The 22,004-nt window shown below is 44.4% G+C and overlaps 1 protein-coding gene across 2 annotated transcripts in view; it reads right to left on the bottom strand.

The window, feature by feature from the left end:
• The window catches only part of rims2a (regulating synaptic membrane exocytosis 2a), a 224,806-nt gene that overhangs the window by 169,204 nt on the left and 33,598 nt on the right, over window positions 1–22,004 (bottom strand). For both annotated transcript variants that reach the window (XM_056286260.1, XM_056286261.1), the window contains exons 2-3: window positions 1,938–1,970; window positions 544–636 (exon numbers count right to left, since the gene is read on the bottom strand). In XM_056286260.1, the coding sequence (XP_056142235.1) occupies window positions 544–636; window positions 1,938–1,970 (126 nt within the window). The remainder of the gene's footprint in view (window positions 1–543; window positions 637–1,937; window positions 1,971–22,004) is intronic.

Raw genomic sequence — 22,004 nt, 5'->3', positions numbered from 1 at the left:
TTTGCCGACTCGGTCAAACATGGTCAAACGTAGGTGACACAGCTGACGAGTAATCCTGTGCTGCTCATCGTCCCGGTCCAAGTGCCAGCCTATCTGAGCCCTTTTACCTCTGGGTACTACTAGTACAGCCATACACAGCCAGTAACATGACCCGCTGTCTTGGACATATGACAAACCCAGCACATTACAGGCAGGACTGAACCGCAAACACTCTACCGGCCAAAAGATGCTACTTTTTCAACATATCATGGACGAAATCGTTTAATCCGATGTTTAGTCTACCACACTTTTTCACCTAAAGGTACCTATTTCTTCAAACCTGCAGTAACTTAGTTATGTGTGTAAAACTGAACTAACAGTACGTCCTTCACGAAGGGAGAATATGTTGGCACAGCACGAGTAATTCTTGTGTTTTGCAGTTTATTAAAAAATGATAAGAAATCCTTGCATACATTCCCCTTGAATCAGGGCAAGCATACTGGGCATCCAGTCACTGTATGTTTAGGCCTGCTGAGGAGGCGAGCGGTCTTGTCTATTACTTACGTGTCAGGCTCTGGCTCCATGTCATTTTGGGACTTTTGCTGGGGTTGAAGAACATTATTTACCAGCTCAGTGATCCCACTAAAGGGAAACCACCTGTTCAAATAAGCAAAGAGTGTGACTGGAACATCACAGACAGTCATAGGAGAAAACAATCTGTCCTTGGGAGGGTTTTAGGGGACACATCAGTCCAAAAAGGAACAATAGTGGAGACATTTACTATCGCTACAGCAGGGGGAAGGGAAAAGGCTTTGGACACTGGCGAAATGTTGATCAGTAAAACATAATTTTTTTTGGGGGGGGGGGGGTTCCCCCTTTTCTCCCGAATTGCACCTGTCCAATTACCCCACTGTTCCGAGCCATCCCAGTCGCTGCTCCACCCCCTCTGCCGATCCGGGGAGGGCTGCAGACTACCACATGCCTCCTCCAATACATTTGGAGTCACCAGCCACTTCTTTTCGCCTGACAGTGAGGAGTTTCACCAGGGGGTGTGTAGCGTGTGGGAGGATCATGCTATTCACCCCAGTTCCCCCTCCCCCCTGAACAGGCGCCCCAACTGACCAGAGGAGGCGCTAGTGCAGTGACCAGGACACATACACATAGGCAACGGAACAGTGAAACATTATTGACCAGCAAACAACATCAGAGTAAAAAAACAGAGGAAAATAGGAAAGGCAGGCAGAAAGGGGGGGGGGGGACAAGTGGAGGAAGATAAACGTGAGCGAGGAAGTGAGAGAGAATTAGAACAGTGAAAGAAATGAGAGGAAAGACAGATTAGGCCTATAGATAATGTAGATTGACTCAGAAGGTAGAGGAAGGAAAAGGAGGCAGAAAAGCTCTACAGCCAATGGAAATGATAGTTGAACATTCAGCTGATAGCATTATAGGAGCATCATTTATCCCAGTTTGGAGATTATCAGACGGGGTAGCTTCCATACAGAAGTGGTCAGATTGCACAAATAGAATAGCAGAAAAGATGCATCTAGCCTAAAGTGTGGGTACAGTAGGAGACTGCGCAAACCAATCAAGTGAATATGACACACCGGATGAAGAAAGGTAGCCAGTTAGAAGCCAGTTAGGGCAGCCAGTTAGACAGGGTGTGGGACCCGGTTATATAGAGCTGGTCAAAAGGAAAAATCCACTATCACTGATGTCACTGAAGGCTGGTGTTTGTGTCTAACACAATATTCAACAATCAAATCAATGTCATTAATTCAAAATCTATCAAGAATGGCGCTGTGCAATCATCATACCAAAAACGATAGCTTTCCATGACATCAATGATTTCTTTGTTTTCCTCCCAGCCATATAAGAGAAAGCCACATGAAGCACACAGCACCAACCAACAGGAAGAAGTGTCAAAGCCTAGAGCACTCTGGGTAATGCAGTTTACTTACTGTGCCAGCTGAGGCTTTGGTTCTTCTTTGATCCTAAAACATAAGAAATAAAAAGTGTGCACAGCTCAATGCATACCGAACATAAAGAGATGGGAAAAACAATCTAAAAGTCAAAGAATGATACAAATGATAAAAATGAAACAATACACCTGATATAATAACAGATGACTATGACACAAATATGACAGTGAAACATATTAGTTATGGAGCTGTATGCAATAATGATATAATAAATGCAAATTTTAATGAAGATGATCACAATGCAATGATGATGATAGCGATAAGAATGTAAACTGACAAAATAAGAACAACTAAAATGACAGAAAAGATGAAGTAAAATTTGATTTGGTGCTTCAAACTAAAAAATAACTTGCTTCATGTAAGCAAAATCATACACCCATCCTGGTAGACCAGCATTCCTTTCTTTATAAATTTTAGTACATGGCTTCATAAAAGATTGCGAAAGTCACTATTGGCTGAAGATGGGTTTTGCAAATGCAGTATTAGGATTGAGTTTGCAAATACAGTGATACTGTAGGTGAAGTATGAAACGAACAACTTCCTGAAAAATCAAACTAATCTTACAGTGTCTGTGCAAATTCCTCTCAGTCATCCAGGTCATCCAATAATACACCCAACTGGAATGCTGTCCATCCATCCATCCATCCACTATCCAAGCCGCTTATCCAAATTCGGGTTACAGGATGCTGGAGCCTATCCCAGCAGTCATTGGGCGGCAAGCAGAGAGACACCCTGGACAGGCCGTCAGGCCATCACACAGGGCTGACACACACACACACACACACACACACACACACACACACACACACACACACACACACACACACACACACACACAAACACACGTTCACACCTAGGGACAATTTAGTATGGCCAATTCACCTGACCGACATGTCTTTGGACTGTGGGAGGAAACCGGAGCGCCCGGAGGAAACCCACACAGACACGGGGAGAACATGCAAACTCCACACAGGACGACCTGGGAACCCAGGACCTTCTTGCTGTGAGGCGACTGCGCTAACCATTGCGCCCCCGTGCCACCTGGAATGCTGTCATAAGTTGAAAATATTTTGCCGCATATCCAATTGGCAGCAAAGAAGAAGCCAATTGGATGTGCAGTGAAAGGTTTTTAACCCAGCAGTTGAGTTGAGTGTATTGTTTCTTTGTATGGACTCTGACAAAGCAATTATCATGTAGCTTCGCAAGTACTGGAAATTGCAGAGTGGCAGTGGTTAGTAAAACATCCCATACTGCCGACCGCCACTAAGAACTGCTGTCTCACATTTAGCTAAGTAACTCTTCAGGAATCCGGAATTACTTCAGTAATGACCAACAAGTCTCAGAGACCAGACAAGAAAATGCAACTGAGCAGGATTATGAACATCTACTGGATTACTGCAACTGATTTCCTTGACATAGTTGGATTTAGCTTTCACAAGTTCACAAGAAGTACCCTGAAATAATAAACTAGACAACACCCAACCACACACAAACCACCATTTGACAGTCTAACATCTGTATGCCACTAATTCATCGCTCTCTCCTATTTCCTTAGTCACTTAGTAGTGACTTTAAATACAAGGAGGAAACATTGGAGCTGCGAATCACACATCACAAATATACACACACCTCATTAGCACCATGCTGTAAATAGTACATGCAGCTCTGTATAGCTTTGGCATCTTGATAACGAGCCTCAAAGTTGGTTTCTTAACCACAAAACGCTTTCCAAAAAAGGCATTGAGTGAGTCAGCTCAAGTACTTTCTGCTCTGACATGAACCACATTTTGATTCCTGTACAGCGTTTGACTGGGTCATTGATAAGAGGCCTCCAGATGCCCAGTGAGAACTTCCAAGCCAACGAGGGGCCCCTAGGAATCCTTCCCTGCCAAAATGCTGTTTTTTTTTTCTTTCTTTTGTCCTTTAACTGTCACTTAGCCCTGTCAGAGATGGCCAACAGACTAAACAAGCCGGTCAGGGGTCGGCGCCAGAGCATAAGGAAAGGACGGGCGATCAACTTTGACAGGGGGGCATTTTGTTCACCTCGCATAGCTTCTATTAAGTGTATAATTGAAATTCTGTTTCATGAAAGAAAAACCTATGACAGAGGCATCCATAGTCCTCATTTTTGTGCACAGGCACACATGCACTACTTTCACAAAACCAGAGGCTTTAAACTAGGATTCACAGGGAACTCTGTTAAATATTTTGCATTTATGAGGGCGTCAGGGAAGTGTAGCACTCTGTTCCTTTGCCTACCAACAAAGGGATCGCCGGTTAAAATCCTCATGTTACCTCCAGCTTGGTCGGGCGTCCCTACAGAAACAATTGGCCGTGTCTGCAGGTGGGAAGCCAGATGTGGGTGTGTGTCCTGGTCACTGCACTAGCCCCAGGGCGCCTGTTCGGGGGGGAGGGGGACTGGGGGGAATAGCATGATCCTCCCACATACTACGTCCCCCTGGCGAAACTCCTCACTATGAGGTAAAAAGAAGTGGCTGGTGATTCCACATGTATCAGAGGAGGCATGTGGTAGTCTGTAGCCCTCCCCAGATCGGCAGAGGGGGTGGAGCAGCAACCGAGACGGCTTGAAAGAGTGGGGTAATTGGCCGGATACAATTGGGGAGAAAAAAGGGCAAAATTAAAAGAAAAGAAAAGCAAAGAAAAAAATATATATATAACTTTGTTGGAAAATCACTCAACGGTAGGGAAAGTGCTCAACCAATAAGGAGCAAAATAATCCAGTACTGTCTCTTAAAGAATTTACTTGACTCACTGGATTTTATATATATATATATATATATATATATATATATATATATATATATATATATATATATAGTGTTTTTTTCCCAAAACCGTCAATGGTGTTGTTATAAGTGCTCAACTAATGAGGAGTGGAATATCAATACAGATACAGGAAAAAAGTTTTAATACATTGCAGTACATTCCTGTTTCCTGCATTGCGCACTCATCAGCTGCTTATTACCGCGACACATGAAACAGGCCTGTACTGCAATGTATTAAAACTTTTTTTTCTGTATCTGTATTTATATATATATATATATATATTTTGCTTTAAATACAGTACTGCAAGAGGCAATTCTACATAAATAAAGCTATACATTGGGCCACCACCTTCACAGGTTACACAACAAATTAAATGATAAACAACATCCTTTAGCCCACATCAAGTACCAGTATGCATAATTATAAAACCATATGCTCGTTCATCCAGAAACATTGCCACAATTATAAAAGTGCAAACAATACCACTCTTAAATAGCACAGTGTACAAAGCAGGGGGAATATATTCCCAAGGTGCATAAATGGATTTATGAACTCACCGCTAGAACAGCTGGAGTTGCCGACTGTGAGTGCAGAACTGAGCTAACATCAGCCGAATCATTAGCTTGAGCTTGGTTGTCACTGCTACGACTTATTGCCGATGTGGGTGCTGTTCCAAGCCACTTTCTTACATCCATATTAATTGAATGATGGCTAAGTTGCACATAGCTAAGTTTAAGCTTTGTTTACTGCCAAGAAAATGTCCACATAGTGCTGCCCACCTAATGTCTCTATGCAATTATGAGTTCAACCTTGTAATACAATTGATTGGCTGGTCATACAATGTGGCTATGGTAGTTGTTTTTAATTGGCTAGGCAGGGGTTTGTTATTTTTTATTAAGCATTTTTTCCTAAATGCAAACTATCACTGTTTTGTGTTTGTTTTTTTGCATTACAATGTTGTGTTCCATTACCAAATTGTATGACTTAATTTTACTTATAGCTGTAAAAGTATTTCAGTTTTATTTTGTTGTCAGGGAGAGAATTCAGCTGAGGGAGCAGTTACCTTATTGGACCGGCCTGGACCCCCCTCCAAGGTCCTGCCCATAACACCGACGCTGTGACAGGAAGGCCAGCTCAGAGCGAATCTGGACTCTCTGGCAAGTGTCAGAGAAGAAGATGCTGACCAAACTGTTGGCCACCATGAGCAATGCGTCATACCTCCTCCACAACACACTGACCAAACACAGGAGCACCTTCAGCAACAGACGAATCCCCCCAAGGCGCTCCACAGAACACCGCAGGAGATCCTTCCTGCAGGTGGCCGTAAAACTGTATACCTCCTCCCCATTCTGCCACAACACTGACCCCTGTGTTCAAGGTGGACGCTGAAGCAACAGCGTTAACTGACATTTTTATACGTTTCATATTCAAATGCTGCATACTGTCACTCATACTGTGATTTAATTTAAGGACATCCCATATATCCTCTACAGTACCGCTATAGATGAGATTTATTCATTACTTAAATTATGTGAATTATGCATCTGTCGGCTTGCTATTACGTGCAATATACAACGGTGCAATCACTGTGAATAACTGTACCCTGTGCAGTAACTGAAAATATGAACAGGCTGTTGCATCTTTTTCTTGATGTAACATAACATCTGCTATATTTTTTTATTTTTATTTCTATTTTTTAATGTTTCTACAAATGCTCTTGCTCCACCCTGCTTTTATATATAAATATACATCTCATAGGCACCAAGTACTTCAGTTTAGTCTTGTTCTTTATATTTTGTATATTCCCTGTAATTTTTGCTTTATATTCTTGCTATTTTTTTGTATTTTTGATATTGTGTGGCTTTGAATCATGTGAGCTGTAATGATGCTTCTATTTCCTTCTGGATCAATAAAGTATCTATCTTTCTATCTTAAGACATCCCACCAGGAGTTTGTGTTTGTGCCCCCCCCCCCCCAACACACACACACACACACACACACACACAAAGACACAGCTAGTTCACACATCCTCATTTAACAGGGATGAGCCAACAGATTCAGGGCTGGCACTTGTGGGTTGACGGTGTGGAAAGGTGTGGAAAGTTTCAAATCAAGCTGCAAAATTCACACCACCACCAACTACCACCAGGGATTCATCCCCTCTGCCTGTCTGGAAAGACGGTGAGGCACTGATTGACTTGATGGTAACACCACCCTGCTTCATCCAGATGAACTACCCCGCCATCACCCAGTAATACAGGCAGCTTTTTGGACAGGCAAATCAGGCAGAAGCATAGGACCCCTCTAGGTATGGGTGGCAATGCAACGCCTACAACTCCTCTCTTCCTTCCCAGAACACATGCATTCATTCATCTGTACCCCCTCGCCCATCCTCCTTGTCCATTCGCCCATACTCTTCCAAGACCTATGTGCTATTGGCAGCAAGGTGCAGTTTTTAACCAATGAGTAAGGGGAACAGCGAGGGTGCCACTGCGAGACTTGGCTGACCAGATTAGGACTCCGAAAGTTCAACTTTAACTTCAATTTTAATGCAATTAAAACACAATTAGCAACTCAGGCCCAATGCCTCGGCCTTGTGCTATTCGCCTGAAACCGACATCCTTGAGGCTGCAGAGAATTTAAGGACTTCCAACATCCCACATCTGTATATACAAACTCTCAATTGCAATAGGCAGCAAATGAGATGAAAATTGACCAGCTGTAGAAGGTTCTTATCAAGGAGGGTAAACAGCAGACAGGGGGCAATTACCATTTCAGTGTGTCATGGTGAAATGTACCGCCTTGTGTAATGCAGCACAGCAGTGTTGTGAAGAAGTAGGATTTTTGATGGTTACCCAGTTCAGGATTGAAACAGTCATGAATTTTGCTCACTCCAGTCCCACTCTTTAGAGGTCACCTAGGAAGTCAAAAGAACCTGGAACAAATTTGAGACACTTCTAAGGCTTGCCCAAAGGCACGGGTACATCCTGGTTATTGTGGAATGGTACCGAGAGGCCATTTCCTAAAGGAAAACTACTTAAGGCCTGTGACCAGGAACTGGTTCTGTTGTCAATACCAGTGGGGATCCCAAAGACAGTCTGACCGATCATGGCACCCTGTTTGTTTCCCTGCCTGATGGGAAACATGTGTGAGCCTTGAGATTCACCATCTGCACACCCTAATGAGCCATCCCCAAACTGATGGTTTCAGCAAGCAGTTCAACAAAACACTCACTGATGACGGGCACACCAAGGCAGCTGCAAGGCGCTGTCTCCTACGAAACAACCCAGCGGATCTTTTTGTTGGTACGATCATTTAAGAGCGGTGCGAAAACATTGCTCCATTGCTACCACTGCTCAATTTTAACTTTACAAGAGTGAAAGTCCAAAAATCATTAGTCTCCCTCACTGAAATATTACTTTTAATATGTTAGAATATAAAGAATGGATTTAGGTCTTAATGAATATGAATATAATAGGGTTACACATAAATACTGCATCAGATAGATACAGAGAGAGAGAGAGTGAGCGAGAGAGAGAGAGAGAGAGAGAGAGAGAGCGAGCGAGCAGGTGGTGTTTTTTGGCGATTCATGTGAATTGAACCCTTCTAGGTTACCCCCTTCTGCAGAACAATTATTTTTTGTCAATGCTGACAGCAGCACTTTGGTTTCAGAACTTGTGTTCTTTTTCACTACAGCTCTGCCTCAGCGTAAAGATAACACCTGTTCAACAATTCAGATTCCTCCAAAACTTTTTAAAAAAAAATTTTCCCCACACAATTCTCAAAGTCAGTGTTTGAAATTTTACCTAATAAAAAAGTTTTGCCCATCAGTCTGTGGATGCACAGCCTCGGACCCTCACACGAATACAGCCTAGTCTAATCTCAACTTGCACTTCCCAAAAAGAAAAGGTTGGCTACGCGACCACTTTGGTCTAACCCTAACTCTGTTTTTAAATAAAGCTGGGTAAACCGTTGCCGACTGCCCATTGTTCCGATGGCCCAGTATTCCATTATTACGAAACTGTAGATGTGAGTCGCACATGCACATGCACGCACACACACGCACACAGCTGACTTAGATCGGACAGCGACAGACAACAGCGTTGGTCGAGCGAGCTAGAGAGTGAATGAATAGAGGGAGCAGCGGTAGTGAGAACAAACGTTTTTCAAAAGTTTTGAATCACTGCAACCACAAGAGGTTCTTGATCATACAGTCACAACTGTGCAAACTATTTTTAGGCTGATTGGCCCCGTAGTATGTGAGATTAGCCTTGGACAGACAAACACACACACAAACCCATGCTCGTGCACACACACACACACACACACACACACACACACGACCAAATGCAATATCCCCTCCAGTCTACCGCCTGGCGGGGGTAATAAAGTGGCATATTTATTATTCAAGACACGAATGAATTTGAGTGGTTCAGAAATTTACGTGGAATTTCATCAAACCTCTTCTCACAGTCACAAATTTAAGAGCAATATAAGTGAAAATTAAGAGGATGCTATCCTTTGAGAGAGAGGCCTCCTTCTGGTTCTGCTCTGACATGCTTCATTTCTATTCCTGTACACCATATGATGCTTCATTTCTATTCCATGCTTCATTTCTATTCCAGAGACCATATGAGACCCTGTAACTACCCCTGCGTATTACCCCCGGTCATAGACCCAACCTCAGGGAAACTACCGTTTCACAACCCAGCTCCTTGTCTTCGTCAGTAAAGTTGCACCACTAGGTGCTTATTCTTACATGTGTACAGTATATCTGTGTTGCACTACGCAGACATTCACTCCCATGCCACATTATGTGGAGAAAGAGGATGCCATTAGTGTCAGAAGCATACAGTGCTGTGGCTAAAACAGGTCTCTCTCAGAATAAGGGGCTACAGTGCTGAAGCTCCCAGTGGCCTACTTTATCCCCAGGTAAAGTGCATCAGAATAAGCAATGTCTGTGATCAGTGTCAGATCAGTGTTGTTGAGTCAGAGTCTCTCTACGAGAACATATAATCCTGTGTAGCCATCACTCTCCTCGGTCTATTTTCCGATGAGCTAGTCCATATTTATCCTCGCTCCGTGTTCTCCCAGTGACCCGAAGCTCTGTTCTTTATTGATCCCATCAGCCCTGTCTCTGTGGTCGCATTACAAGCCTCATATTTATCTGATCAAGCACGCCTGCCCACCTGGCTGCTGGACAAGATGTGTGTGTGTGTGTGTGTGTGTGTGTGTGTGTGTGTGTGTGTGTGTGTGTGTGTGTGTGTGTGTGTGTGTGTGTGTGTGTGTTTAAACACACACGAACATGGGTGCAAGTGCACACAGTGGGTGCACATGCAAGTGTGTGCATGAGCATGTGTGTGTGTGCACGTGTACGTTTGTGAGTACTGGGTGTATTATTTGACATGGGGCAGTAAAATGAGTGTGAAATGTCAGAACTGACGTATTCAGTATCCTGGTTGCCGAGGCCGTCTTGCAGGACGGATACCGTCTCTGTTTTCTCCACCTATAACCTGTGCACTTCTCCGACCCAACCCAAAAACAAACACACACACACATGGCTACAGAGGAGTGGCATTGTATGAAGTGACATCATATCTCACCGTCAATTCAGACTATGATTCTGTTGGTTTTGCTGTAACAGTGACAAGTCTCGCTCTGGCAGCTTAGAAGTTCGGTGTCCGCTTTGCTGCTGTATTTTGTCGCTACTCTGTGTGTATGTGTGTTGATTTATTCTACCTCACCCATCTGATAATGACAAATGTTAGACTGCTCTCTAGTGGACAGATGGGCCGCAAATAAAGCTCTGACTGGATTTTCTCGAGATTTTCTGAAGTTTTAGTATTGGAAAGTGTCCCTCAAGGGGCATTAAAGGGAGGAGAAGATAAAAAGATAGAAATGCAGAGAGCGAGCGAGAGAGAGAGAGAGAGAGAGAGAGAGAGAGAGAGAGAGAGAGAGAGAGAGAGAGAGAGAGAGAGAGAGAGAGAGAGAGAGAGAGAGAGAGAGAGAGAGAGAGAAATGCAGGAGCGAGCAAGAGAGAGAGAGAGAGAGAGGCTGACAGGCACAAACAGACCACAAGCCAGGCTTAAACCTTGAAAACACAAAATAGTACAAAGTGAAACACGGCTGCTGCTCCGTGCTTGGCGGCACCATTGTGAGACCAATCGAACAGACAGCCTCGCGGTTTCCGTTCCTGATACAACTATTCCCGAGCCAGATGCTCAACCTCCTCCCCCACATGTGAGTCATTCTGCATAGAAGAGTCTCTTAAAAGCCAAAAATGGATTTCGATGTGAACGTAAACAAGTGAGACACCCTCTTGCGCTTCCTCTCAGTGAATGAGCTTACAGTGCAGTACCCTCGCCTCCTCAGATGTTGAGTGGGAACACGGAGAGGAAGAGCAGGCTGAGTCGACACAGCCCCTGCTGGGCAGACAGCAGCACAATTACACAGTGGCCTATTGCGGCGACACTGAAAACTTTAGGAGCAACCCAGAGATGTAATTAATCTGGGCCCTCTGAAGACAGTGACGCACGCACGCACACACGCACGCACGCACGCACGCACGCACGCACGCACACACACACACACACACACACACACACACACACGAGTGGAGCGAGGGAAAGAAAGAGGTGACAGGAGGAGAGGAGAGGATAAGGGATAAGAGCAGAGGAGAGCTGGCAGGAGGATATTCTAATTTGTGAAATGAGGCTCCAAGTATTATATGGGGATAAAACACTGTCTTTTGTATGGAAGAAAGAAATCTACTTACAGTTGAACCCGCCTAAGTCGATTCCGCCTGGGGGAGGGAAAATATAGTTGACCTAAAGGGGCCTAGACTTAACAGAGGTTGTGGAAAGGTTCAGTTGTTTGGTACTCACGGAGATGGGTCAAGAGTTAACAACGGGTTGTTTAGTAATCAAGATACGGCAATCAGACTTTTCTAATGAAAAAAAATGCTTTTTGCAATAAATTTCAAAAATAAATGATTCAACTTCATTTGATCACGGTTTATAAATTAAATACACTGTTATTGCTGGAGAAAGAAAAATGTGATGTGTGATGTGTGATGCAGCTGCGTAGCAAGTACTCACTGACCCACCCAGCCAAGTTTGATCAAAACACATTTTGAATGGAAACTCGAGGTGCTTCTCATCAGAGTAGTCTAGACAGTTGTCTTGGTTGGAATACAATGTAAATAAGGATGCACTTTTTCGTAAAATGTGCAGACTTCTCCCCAGCGGAGCTGACGGACCACTTGCGAGAGAGAGGTTTGATTTTGAGATACTACTTTACTGATCCCCGTGGGGAGATTCTGCTCTGCATGTAACCCGTTCTAGCTGTGTAGCTAGGTAGCAGTGGGCAGCCGCCGTGCAGCACCCAGGGACCAACTTCAGTTCTCCTTTTCATTGCCTTGGTCAGGGGCACAGACAGGAAGGAGTATTAACCCTAGCATGCACAGCTTTTTGATGGTGGGGGAAACTGGAGCACCTGGAGAAAACCCATACAGACACAGGGAGAACATGCAAACTCCACACAGAGGACGACCTGGGATGACCTCCAAGGTTGGATGACCGCGGGGTTCGAACCCAGGACCTTCTTGCTGTGAGGCGACAGCACTAACCGCTGGGCCACTGTTGTGGACTGGATGCACCTATGTCATGTATGTGAAAAACACCAGACAAGCGAGCCCCACTCCGTTTCACTGTACAACGTTCAAAGCTGCAGGGCCAACCAAACTGCAGGCCGGGGAAATGTGTTAAATCAAATGAACCGTGACGCCATGGACTATTCATTTATCGAAAGCAATCGGGACCATCTAAAAGTAGTTTTGGATATTGTCCTGTTTTGTGCCAAGCAGGACATCCCCCCTATGTGGACACAGGGAAAATGTAGATTCTCTCAATAAAGGAAACTTCATACAACTGTTCAAGTTCATGTGCATATATGATCCATCCATCCATCTATTATCCAAGCCGCTTATACTGCTCTCAGGGCCAGTGGCGATGCTGGAGCCTATCCCAGCAGTCAATGGGCGGCAGGCGGGGAGACACCCTGGACAGGCCACCAGGCCATCACACAGGGCACACACATACACATTTATATAGCACTTTTTACATTTATATAGCACTTTTCCAGAAAATTGTCTAGAAAAGTGCAATATAAATGTAATTCTTATTGTTATTATTATTATTATCCTCCTCTGTTGCTCTCCCTGAGGTTTCTTCTTATTTTTTCTGCCAGTTAAAGGTTTTTTTTTTAGGGAGTTGTTCCTTATGCGATGAGAGGGTCTAAGGACAGGATGTCCTGTTGCTGTTAAGCTCACTGAGGCAAATTTGTAATTTGTGATATACAAATTAAGTTGACTTGACCCACACACACACACACACACACACACACACACACACACACACACACACACACACACACACACACACACACACACACACACACACACCTAGGGACAATTTAGTACAGCCGATCCATCTGACCTACATGTCTTTGGACTGTGGGAGGAAACCGGAGCCCCCGGAGGAAACCCACGCAGACACGGGCAGAACATGCAAACTCCACACAGAGGACGACCCAGGACGTCCCCCAAGGTTGGACTACCCCGGGGCTCAAACCCAGGACCTTCTTGCTGCGAGGTGACCGCGCTAACCACTGTGCCACCCGTATATGATCCACAGGTCCAAAATCGTCTAGAGCAGCTGCCCAGAAATGGGACTTTGATGAGCCCAGATCTTCAAAATGAGCTGCTGGAATCAGCAGACTCCTTGCTGTTGTGCAAGATCAAAGCAGAAGTCCATGAAAACCCAGCCACCTATTATGCGCTTATGGCAGACGAGTCGATAAGGACGAGTCAAAGCAGCAGGTAGCTGTTTGTGTGAGATATGTTCACGCAGGGAAAATAAAGGAATGGGCTTCATGGACACAAGTGACATGAGCACAAGTGGTATTTCAGAGAAGATAATACAGGTGATTGAACCGCTGCAACTTGACCCATCTCTGTGCATTGGCTTCAGTTTCGACGGGGCCTCTGGTATGTCAGGAAACAAGGGAAGCGAAGGGAAGGGAAGTGCGTGTCATTCTAAAATCAACTTTTCCTCAAGCCGTGTATGTCCATTGTAATTCTCACATACAGAAACTGGTGCTCTGTCCGGCATCGAAGTTGTCTGGGCACGTTAGCACATTCTTTGATACACTGAACAATATACACAGTTTCATGACAGGCAGCAGCAGCAGACACGCAAGGTTTGTGGAAGCACAAAAAGAGCCCTATCCAGGACGCCCGTGCTTGAAACTTGAGCAATCCATAGACACGCACTTGAGCTCCAAATCTGGAGCAGTGAGCAAATTACTGACGTAAGTCGACGTAACATTAGTAGTACTTGCTGAGTGTGCTGAAAGCAGCAGTCATACGAAGGTTGAGGTGCAGCGCCTGCTCCAACAAATGCAAACAAATAAGTTCATATTTTTACTCATCACTTTTGGGAAATTATTTCAGATGAGTGATTTTGCCACACGGGGTTTATGAAGCCAAACGTTGTCAGTCTCTGAGTGCACTGACCTAATTGAGGGACTAAACGGACGTGTTGCTCGGTTTAGAGACAATCCAGAGTGTGATTCTGAACAATTGATGATGCTAACAGAAGAGCTGACGCAAGGGCGCCTCTGTGGCCAAGTGGTTGCAGCGCATACCACATGGTCACATGGTCGCAACGTCGCCGGTTTGAATCCAGCCGGCGACCTTTGTTGCATGTCATACCCCTCTCTCTCTCTCCCCATTTCCTGTCTGTCTCTTTACTGTCGCTATCCAATAAAGGTATGAAATAATGCTAAAGAAAAAAAAAAGAAAGAAATCACGAGCTGGGACATCACTGCCGGGCCAAGAGAGAGAAGGCTCCCGACGAGGCTTGTGGGATATGTGGTCACAAGTAGTTTGGGAAAAGCAACAAGTGTGAGAAATGAAGATGAGCTAAGACACATCTGGAACGATATCCCCGACAGACAGCTGACAGAGCTGAACAACTGTTTCCAGGAGGATCACCATCTAAGACATTAGCACAGATGGAGTCTCTGCGGACCCCGTGTGATCAGTATCAGATCTCGGTTGAGGATGGTGAATTAACAGCATGTTTCACTGAGCAGCTGTGTCAGAAAGTAGCCAACAGGCTGGAATTCCCATCTCTCATAGAAGTATTGGACATTTGTGCTCCTGACATTTTTCCAAACTGCAACAAACTACTTTGAGTCATCATCACCCTTCCCATGATTTCTTGTAGTGTTGAGCGACTGTTCTCCAATGCAGGTCTAATAAAAAGTGTACTACCCATCTCAACAACCAGGCCCTCTTGTCCTTTGAAAAGGAACTCTTAATTTTTGGACTATGATGAGATCATTTCTGAATTCAACGTTAAATCCAGGCGTTTGCGCCTTCTTCAGTAGGCCATGAAAACAACAAAGGTAGGCCTGTTGTTTTACTAATTTTTCACTGCTTCATTTTAATAGTCTTTTTTTTCCCAAGCTGCTTATCCTAATTAGGGTCATGGGGTGCTGGGGCCTATCCCAACACTCATTGAGCAGAAGGTGGGAAAAGACCCTGGACAGGTCACCAGTCCATCGCAAAGTAGACAGACACATTCACACCAAGGGGCACTTTAGTATCTCCAATTCACCGGATTTACATGTCTGTGGACTGTGGGAGGAAACCGGGACTCCTGGCAGAAATCCACACGGACATGGGGAGAACATGCACACTCCACACAGAAAAGACGCTGGCTGGCTGGGAATCGAATCCAGGACCCTCTTGCTGTGAGGCAACAGAGCTTAAGTAGTGGTGTGTAGTGTATTAGCAGTACTATAGGCCAACTGCTAATAGGCTACATTGTTTCTTTTAAATGAGTTGCTCATTTTTTTGCACAGATATTGTATGGTAAATTGACTGCATTTATATAGCACTTTTCCAGTCTACTACTCAAAGCATTTTACAGTGTATGCCTCACACCCATTCACACACACTGATGGTAGAGGCTGCCATGCAAGGTGCCAACCTGCTCATCAGGAGCAGTTAAGGATTCAGTGTCTTGCTCAAGGACACTTTGACACGCTCTCTGCAGGAGCCGGGGATCGAACCAGCAACCTTCAAATTGCTAGACGACCCGCTCTACCTCCTGAGCCATGCCGCCCCTGTATGTCGTTGATTTAATAGAAATTAAGGAGTGTGTTTTTCTTTTGTAATTCAAACAATGCTCAGCTGGGCGTTTTCATTCTTTGACTTCCTTTTACTGCTGATTCGTATAAACAGCTGCTTGTGCGTTATTCGCACGAGGGATACGTTACATATGTGATTTCTGTCTGATGTACGCTATGTCATGCAGTATGTTAACATCTTCTCTGCTGTTTGGGTTTATGTTTAGTTGACACTTTGTGCAATAAAATGGTTAATTAACGGTGCCATGCGCTGTGGAGCCAATGTGCTGCTGGTTGTATTATAATTATATTTTAGCCTGAATAAGATGTAATAGAGAGGTTTTTGTCTGTACTGTTGTGTACAGCCTTTAGAAACTTGAGTTCTGCTGGTTGAGTATGTTGTATAGGCAGTGTTTGGCCGTTATTGCCTTTGTAATGCAAAATGTTGTAAAGTAAAATTGCCGCTGTTTTTTTCAGTTTGTCTATGTCCTTTTTTCTACTTCTTCGTTTTTATAAGTCCCCTTTTTTCGAGAAAGTGCGGGCCACCCACTTTTGCGCTGGCCCACCCAAAATACACTTTCTGCCTACGCCACTGGTGTGATGTGCAGTGGCTATTTCTAATCACCAGGCTTCTTTTTTTCCCCCACAGACTATTTTGTTCTTTTCTTCTGTTTATTAATTTAGTCATTCACTTCTTTTGTTTTTTTCCAGCACCAGTGGTGATTCTCTGTCCACATGTGCAGCTTCTACCTGTATGGATAGTGTCTGTTCACATGACCTGACATGTGTGGGATGCCTTTTATATTGTAAACCGCAGCATCAGTAATGCCAAAGTTATTTTCATCAATTAATTTATTACTTTGGCACCCTTCACTTTTAATATAACTGTACCAAACAGCTGCCAATAGATTTCATCATCCCTACATACATCCCTTATGACTGACTGTGAACTTGCACATCACTAAATCAAACGTTAAACTGTATTGAAATACAGTTTTGGACCGACGGGGGTGATCTAGTTAAGAGGCTGCTTGACTAATCTGACCTCAACTTATCCGAGATCAGACTGGTATAAAAGTGGACAAGTTTTGACAGGATGTTTAAAACCCCTCAGGTTGTTGGTGTATTCCATTTATCAGAGTTCGACTTAAGTGGGTTAGACTGTAGGTCTATGAAGGGCTCCAGGTCTGTATAACGTGTTGGACACATATTTGATTCTTGTTGACTCCAACAAGACAAGTCTGTGTAAGTCAACTCAATATAATATCAAGAATAACAGCAACAACAAGTGCAAAAATGATATTAATGCACACAGTCAGTATTGGACACTTATTTCAAGAAGCCATCCATCCATCCATCCATCCATCATCCGAACCACTTATCCACACAGGGCCGACATGCACGCACACGCACACACACATTCATACCTAGGGGCAATTTAGTATGGCCAATTCACCTGACCTACATGTCTTTGGACTGTGGGAGGAAACTGGAGCACCTGGAGGAAACCCACACAGACATGGGGAGAACATGCAAACTCCACACAGGATGACCTGGGACGACCCCCAAGGTTAGACTACCCCAGGGCTCAAACCCAGGGCCTTCTTGCTGTGAGGTGACTGTGCTAACCACCGTGCCACCGTGCCGCCCCAAGAAGCCATCAGCCACTGATTAAATACACTGCATGTACAAGAACAAGTTATATTACAGGGCCTCCTGTACAATCATTTCTATGCAACCACCATAATGGTTTATCAAGGCATTAATGGAGGGTCTGTTCAGACCCAACCCGCAGAACAGTTATTTGTACTAGTAATGTGCTGCAATGCACATTACAGTTCTCTTCTTTTTTTTGGACCCCCCCCCCTTTTCTCCCCAATTGTATTTGGCCAATTATCCCACTCTTCCGAGCCATCCCGGTTGCTGCTCCACCCCCTCTGCCAATCCGGGGAGGACTGCAGACTACCACATGCTTCCTCCGATACATGTGGAGTCACCAGCCGCTTCTTTTCACCTGACTGTGAGGAGTTTCACCAGGGGTACGTAGAGCATGGGAGGGTCACGCTATTCCCCCCAGCTCCCTCTCCCCCCGAACAGGTGCCCCGACCAACCAGAGGAGGCACTAGTGCAGTGACCAGGACACATACCCACATCCAGCTTCCCATCTGCAGACACGGCCAATTGTGTCTGTGGGGACGCCCAACCAAGCCAGAAGTAACACAGGGATTCGAACTGACGATCCCCGTGTTGGTAGGCAACGGAATAGACCGCTACACTACCCGGATGCCAGTTTTTATATTGATATTCACACACATGCACACGCACACACGTACACACGCACACGCACACACACACACACACACACACACACACACACACACACACACACACACACACACACACACACACACACGTCTAGTTCTCACCATCAACTTAATGCAATACTCCTCCATGGCTCCCTATTAACATGATACCAGCACTGAACTGTAATATGACACGATATAGCCTAAATAGGCCTGATAGCAACCACCTCCAATTTATGGGATTATATCAAGAGGAATCTCTTTCTCTCTCTCTCTCTCTCTGTCACCGTTTCTCTTTCTCCCATTTATAAACTGCCCGCTGCCTGTTTCTCACGAACATGGGACCGCTCGTGGCCCAAAAGAAAAAAAATATAGTGACACATTTACAAAAGGAATTTTTCATTTTAAATTGAAAAACCCTTAAACTTACTATTTATGTTGAAATGAACATCTGTGTAAACATCTTAATGCATTTGCAGAGACCCTGCAGGGGAATAAATCCCTCTGAATTGATCAGCGTACACTTAAGACACACGTCCACTCCTTTAATCTATGACAGAGTAAATTATGGGATTTGTTTGAGGATAACGTATATTTTGTTGAGGATGTGAACTATACTGTTTCCATGTGACATTATCATTGAATGCTGTGAGTTTGCTGTAGAAAACTGTTCACACAAACCCCAAGTAAAACATGGGATCAGTGACACATTCACTAATTTATAGTCACAAAAAGAAGAAATTAAGCCCCAATGCAACCATTTTGATTGTTTTTAGTACACCATGCTCATGTAAAGCTCCATCCGACCACCCTCAAACCTCTAATGAGGGACCATGTTGAGGTGAAGTCGAGGGTGACTTCGTCTGACCGATTTCTGGTATGCAGACGTGGCAGTAGCTTTGTTTCCACCTTCCGTAGTTCAACCCTCATTTTAGAGGACGTTTATTTCTCTGGTGTTGATGGTGCTGCCACCGTTTAATGATGGTTTGTATTTTGCTCCATCATAGGTGGCAGGACCCTGAGAGATTGCTGATTTTGTGTTTATGTTCGGTTAAGATTGATCAGTAGAATTGGCTGTAGCATGTAAATCATCAGGGGACGGGGTCTGATTCATAATGACCATTAGTGTTTTTTCTTGACATCGCACCTTTTGGATTCATCCATTATCCAAACCGCTTATCCTGCACAGGGTCATGGGAATGCTGGAGCCTATCTCAGCAGTCATTGGGCGGCAGGCGGGGAGACACCCTGGACAAGCCGTGAGTCCATCACAAGCACACGCACACGCACACATGCACATGCGCGCACACATCTAGAGACAATTTAGTATGGACAATTTAGTGTGGCCGATTCCCCTGACCTGCATGTCTTTGGACTGTGGGAGGAAATCGGAGCACCCGGAGGAAACCCACGCAGACATGGGGAGAACATGCAAACTCCACACAGAGGACGACCCCCAAGGTTGGACTACCCCGGGGCTCGAACCCAGGACCTTCTTGCTGGGAGGTGACCGCGCTAACCACTGCGCCACCATGCTGTCCCCTTTTGGATTCATCTTTCAAATTTAAAAAAAAAAAGTTTCTGAAGCTGCTCCACTGTTCCTTTCTTTGTCGATGTCTGTGATGGTAGTGGTAAACATACTGATTGTCAATATAGTTTGAAAAGTGAAAACTTAAAGAGCCTGCATGACGTAAAAGCAAATGACGATGTCGTTATACAGTAGCTCAGCTGCAAATGCAACTGCTCCACGACACCAGGTTTTCCCTCTCTCCCCTTAACTGAGCCTGGGAGCCCTTTGTGTGTGAGGTGTTAGAGTGAAAATTATTCAATTGGTGTGTGTGTGTGTATTTGCATGTATGAGGATAGAGTTGTAGATGTGTTGGAGTGTCTACATGTCTATTCATGATTAGTAAAGCTGCTGTAATGTATGTGTGCATAAATAGGTGGTCAAATATGTGTGTGTGTGCGCGCTTTGTCGCCATTTGCATGGTGAGTGTGTGTGTGATGAAAGTATACTGAGGGTGTCTTTTTTCTCTGTGCGTGTGTATGTCTGTCATTGCATGTTAGGGTGGCAGGGCAAATGCGCATGTACTATATGAGTCCAACGATGGGATCATGGGTGTGTATGGGTTTTGAGGGTAGCAGGTGTGTTTGTTCATTTGTGTTTGATAGGAAAGTGCATTTTACGCTGCGTTTGTCAACTTTGTGTGTGGGTGTGTTTCTGTATATCAAAGTTACAGAAACTTATTCATGAGCATATTAGCACATGTTGTACTACATAATGTATGAATATACCCATCAGTATAGCCAAGACTACCTGGAATAATGTGTGCTCAGTGAACTATCAGGTTGGCAACTCGCTGTACAATACGCTGGGCAAATTCCTTGCATTTCATTCATACTTGACAAATGCTTTCTGGCCCTTGAGCATTTTAAATCCATTACCGTAGTTTCACTTTCCATTACTGTAACATGTCCCGCTCTCAAGCGGAAATGAGAGTTGGGCATTATGTAATGAATGACTTTTTGCTAAACTAGCATGAAATGGCGGTAGCCAAGATCATATGGCTAAAAATGTTCATAATCTTTAGTTCTTAATAATCCTCTTAACTGTAAAGTATCGAACCAATTTCCTTAAATAAACATGAAATGATACACCATTACACGAATGATATGTAATATGGAAATATGCATGTGCAAGGAATATTTGGAAAATTAAGGATATTAACATATGAAAGCGTGTCTTACCTTGTGATTATTTTTTGTCTTGTCGTCTTTGTGTTCTAGTGTGGGTCAATAAAACTTTATTGACATAAACAGGCGTTTTAACAGGACCATGCGCACTGTGTAAGGGTAATGAAATTCAAGGGCTCGGACATGGGCGGCACGGTGGCGCAGTGGTTAGTGTGATCGCCTAACAGCAAGAAGGTCCTGTGTTCAAACCCCGGGGTAGTCCAACTCTGGGGGTCGTCCTCTGTGTGGAGTTTGCTAGTTCTCCCCGTGTCTGCATGGGTTCCCTCCAGGTGTTCTTGTTTCCTCCCTCAGTCCAAACACATGTAGGTCAGGTGAATCAGCTGTACTAAGTTGTACCTAGGTATGAATGTGTGTGTGGGGGGGGGCTGGCCCTGGGGGCCCTGTGATAGCCTAGCAGGGTGTCTCCCGACTTGCTGCCCAATGACTGCTGGGATAGGCTCTAGCGTCCCATGACCCTAAGTAGGATGATGGATGGATGGATGGATGGGCTCGGACACTTCTGAATTTCTCATAATAGTTCTAACTTATTGTCGAAATCCATTATAAAGATCATAATTAGTCAGTTTAAACTATCGCAAATACATTGTCTGATTACATAAAAGAACATAGCAGATACTTACTCTTTTAAACCAAAGAAGAAGAAGAAAAAAAGACCTCAGACATGTATCATATAGTATGTCTACTAAAAGCACTAGAAAAAAGATAATTTTAGCACGAAACAATTGAATGTCCTATGGAGGGTGCATCATTTCCTATAAATAAAATGAGTTCTTTTCTTTTTTTTTCTTACAGACATGGCTTCCATTGGTTTTCCCTGAGAATTACCCGCTGCTCCTCTGAGCCAGAGGAGGAGCAGGAGAAACATATTGATGTGACAGCTGTACAACGAGCCCTGAATCATCACATTCTCCCACGCCCAGAACAAGGTTGGCAACATGTCACAGGCGCCATGGCAGGTCCAGGCAGCAGCAAACACACACCTAACTACTTCTGATGGGCAGAATAA

Source organism: Lampris incognitus, chromosome 9 (assembly GCF_029633865.1).
Source record: "Lampris incognitus isolate fLamInc1 chromosome 9, fLamInc1.hap2, whole genome shotgun sequence".
In the NCBI taxonomy this organism is placed as follows: domain Eukaryota; kingdom Metazoa; phylum Chordata; class Actinopteri; order Lampriformes; family Lampridae; genus Lampris; species Lampris incognitus.
This window is presented reverse-complemented; position numbering and strand designations above follow the sequence as displayed.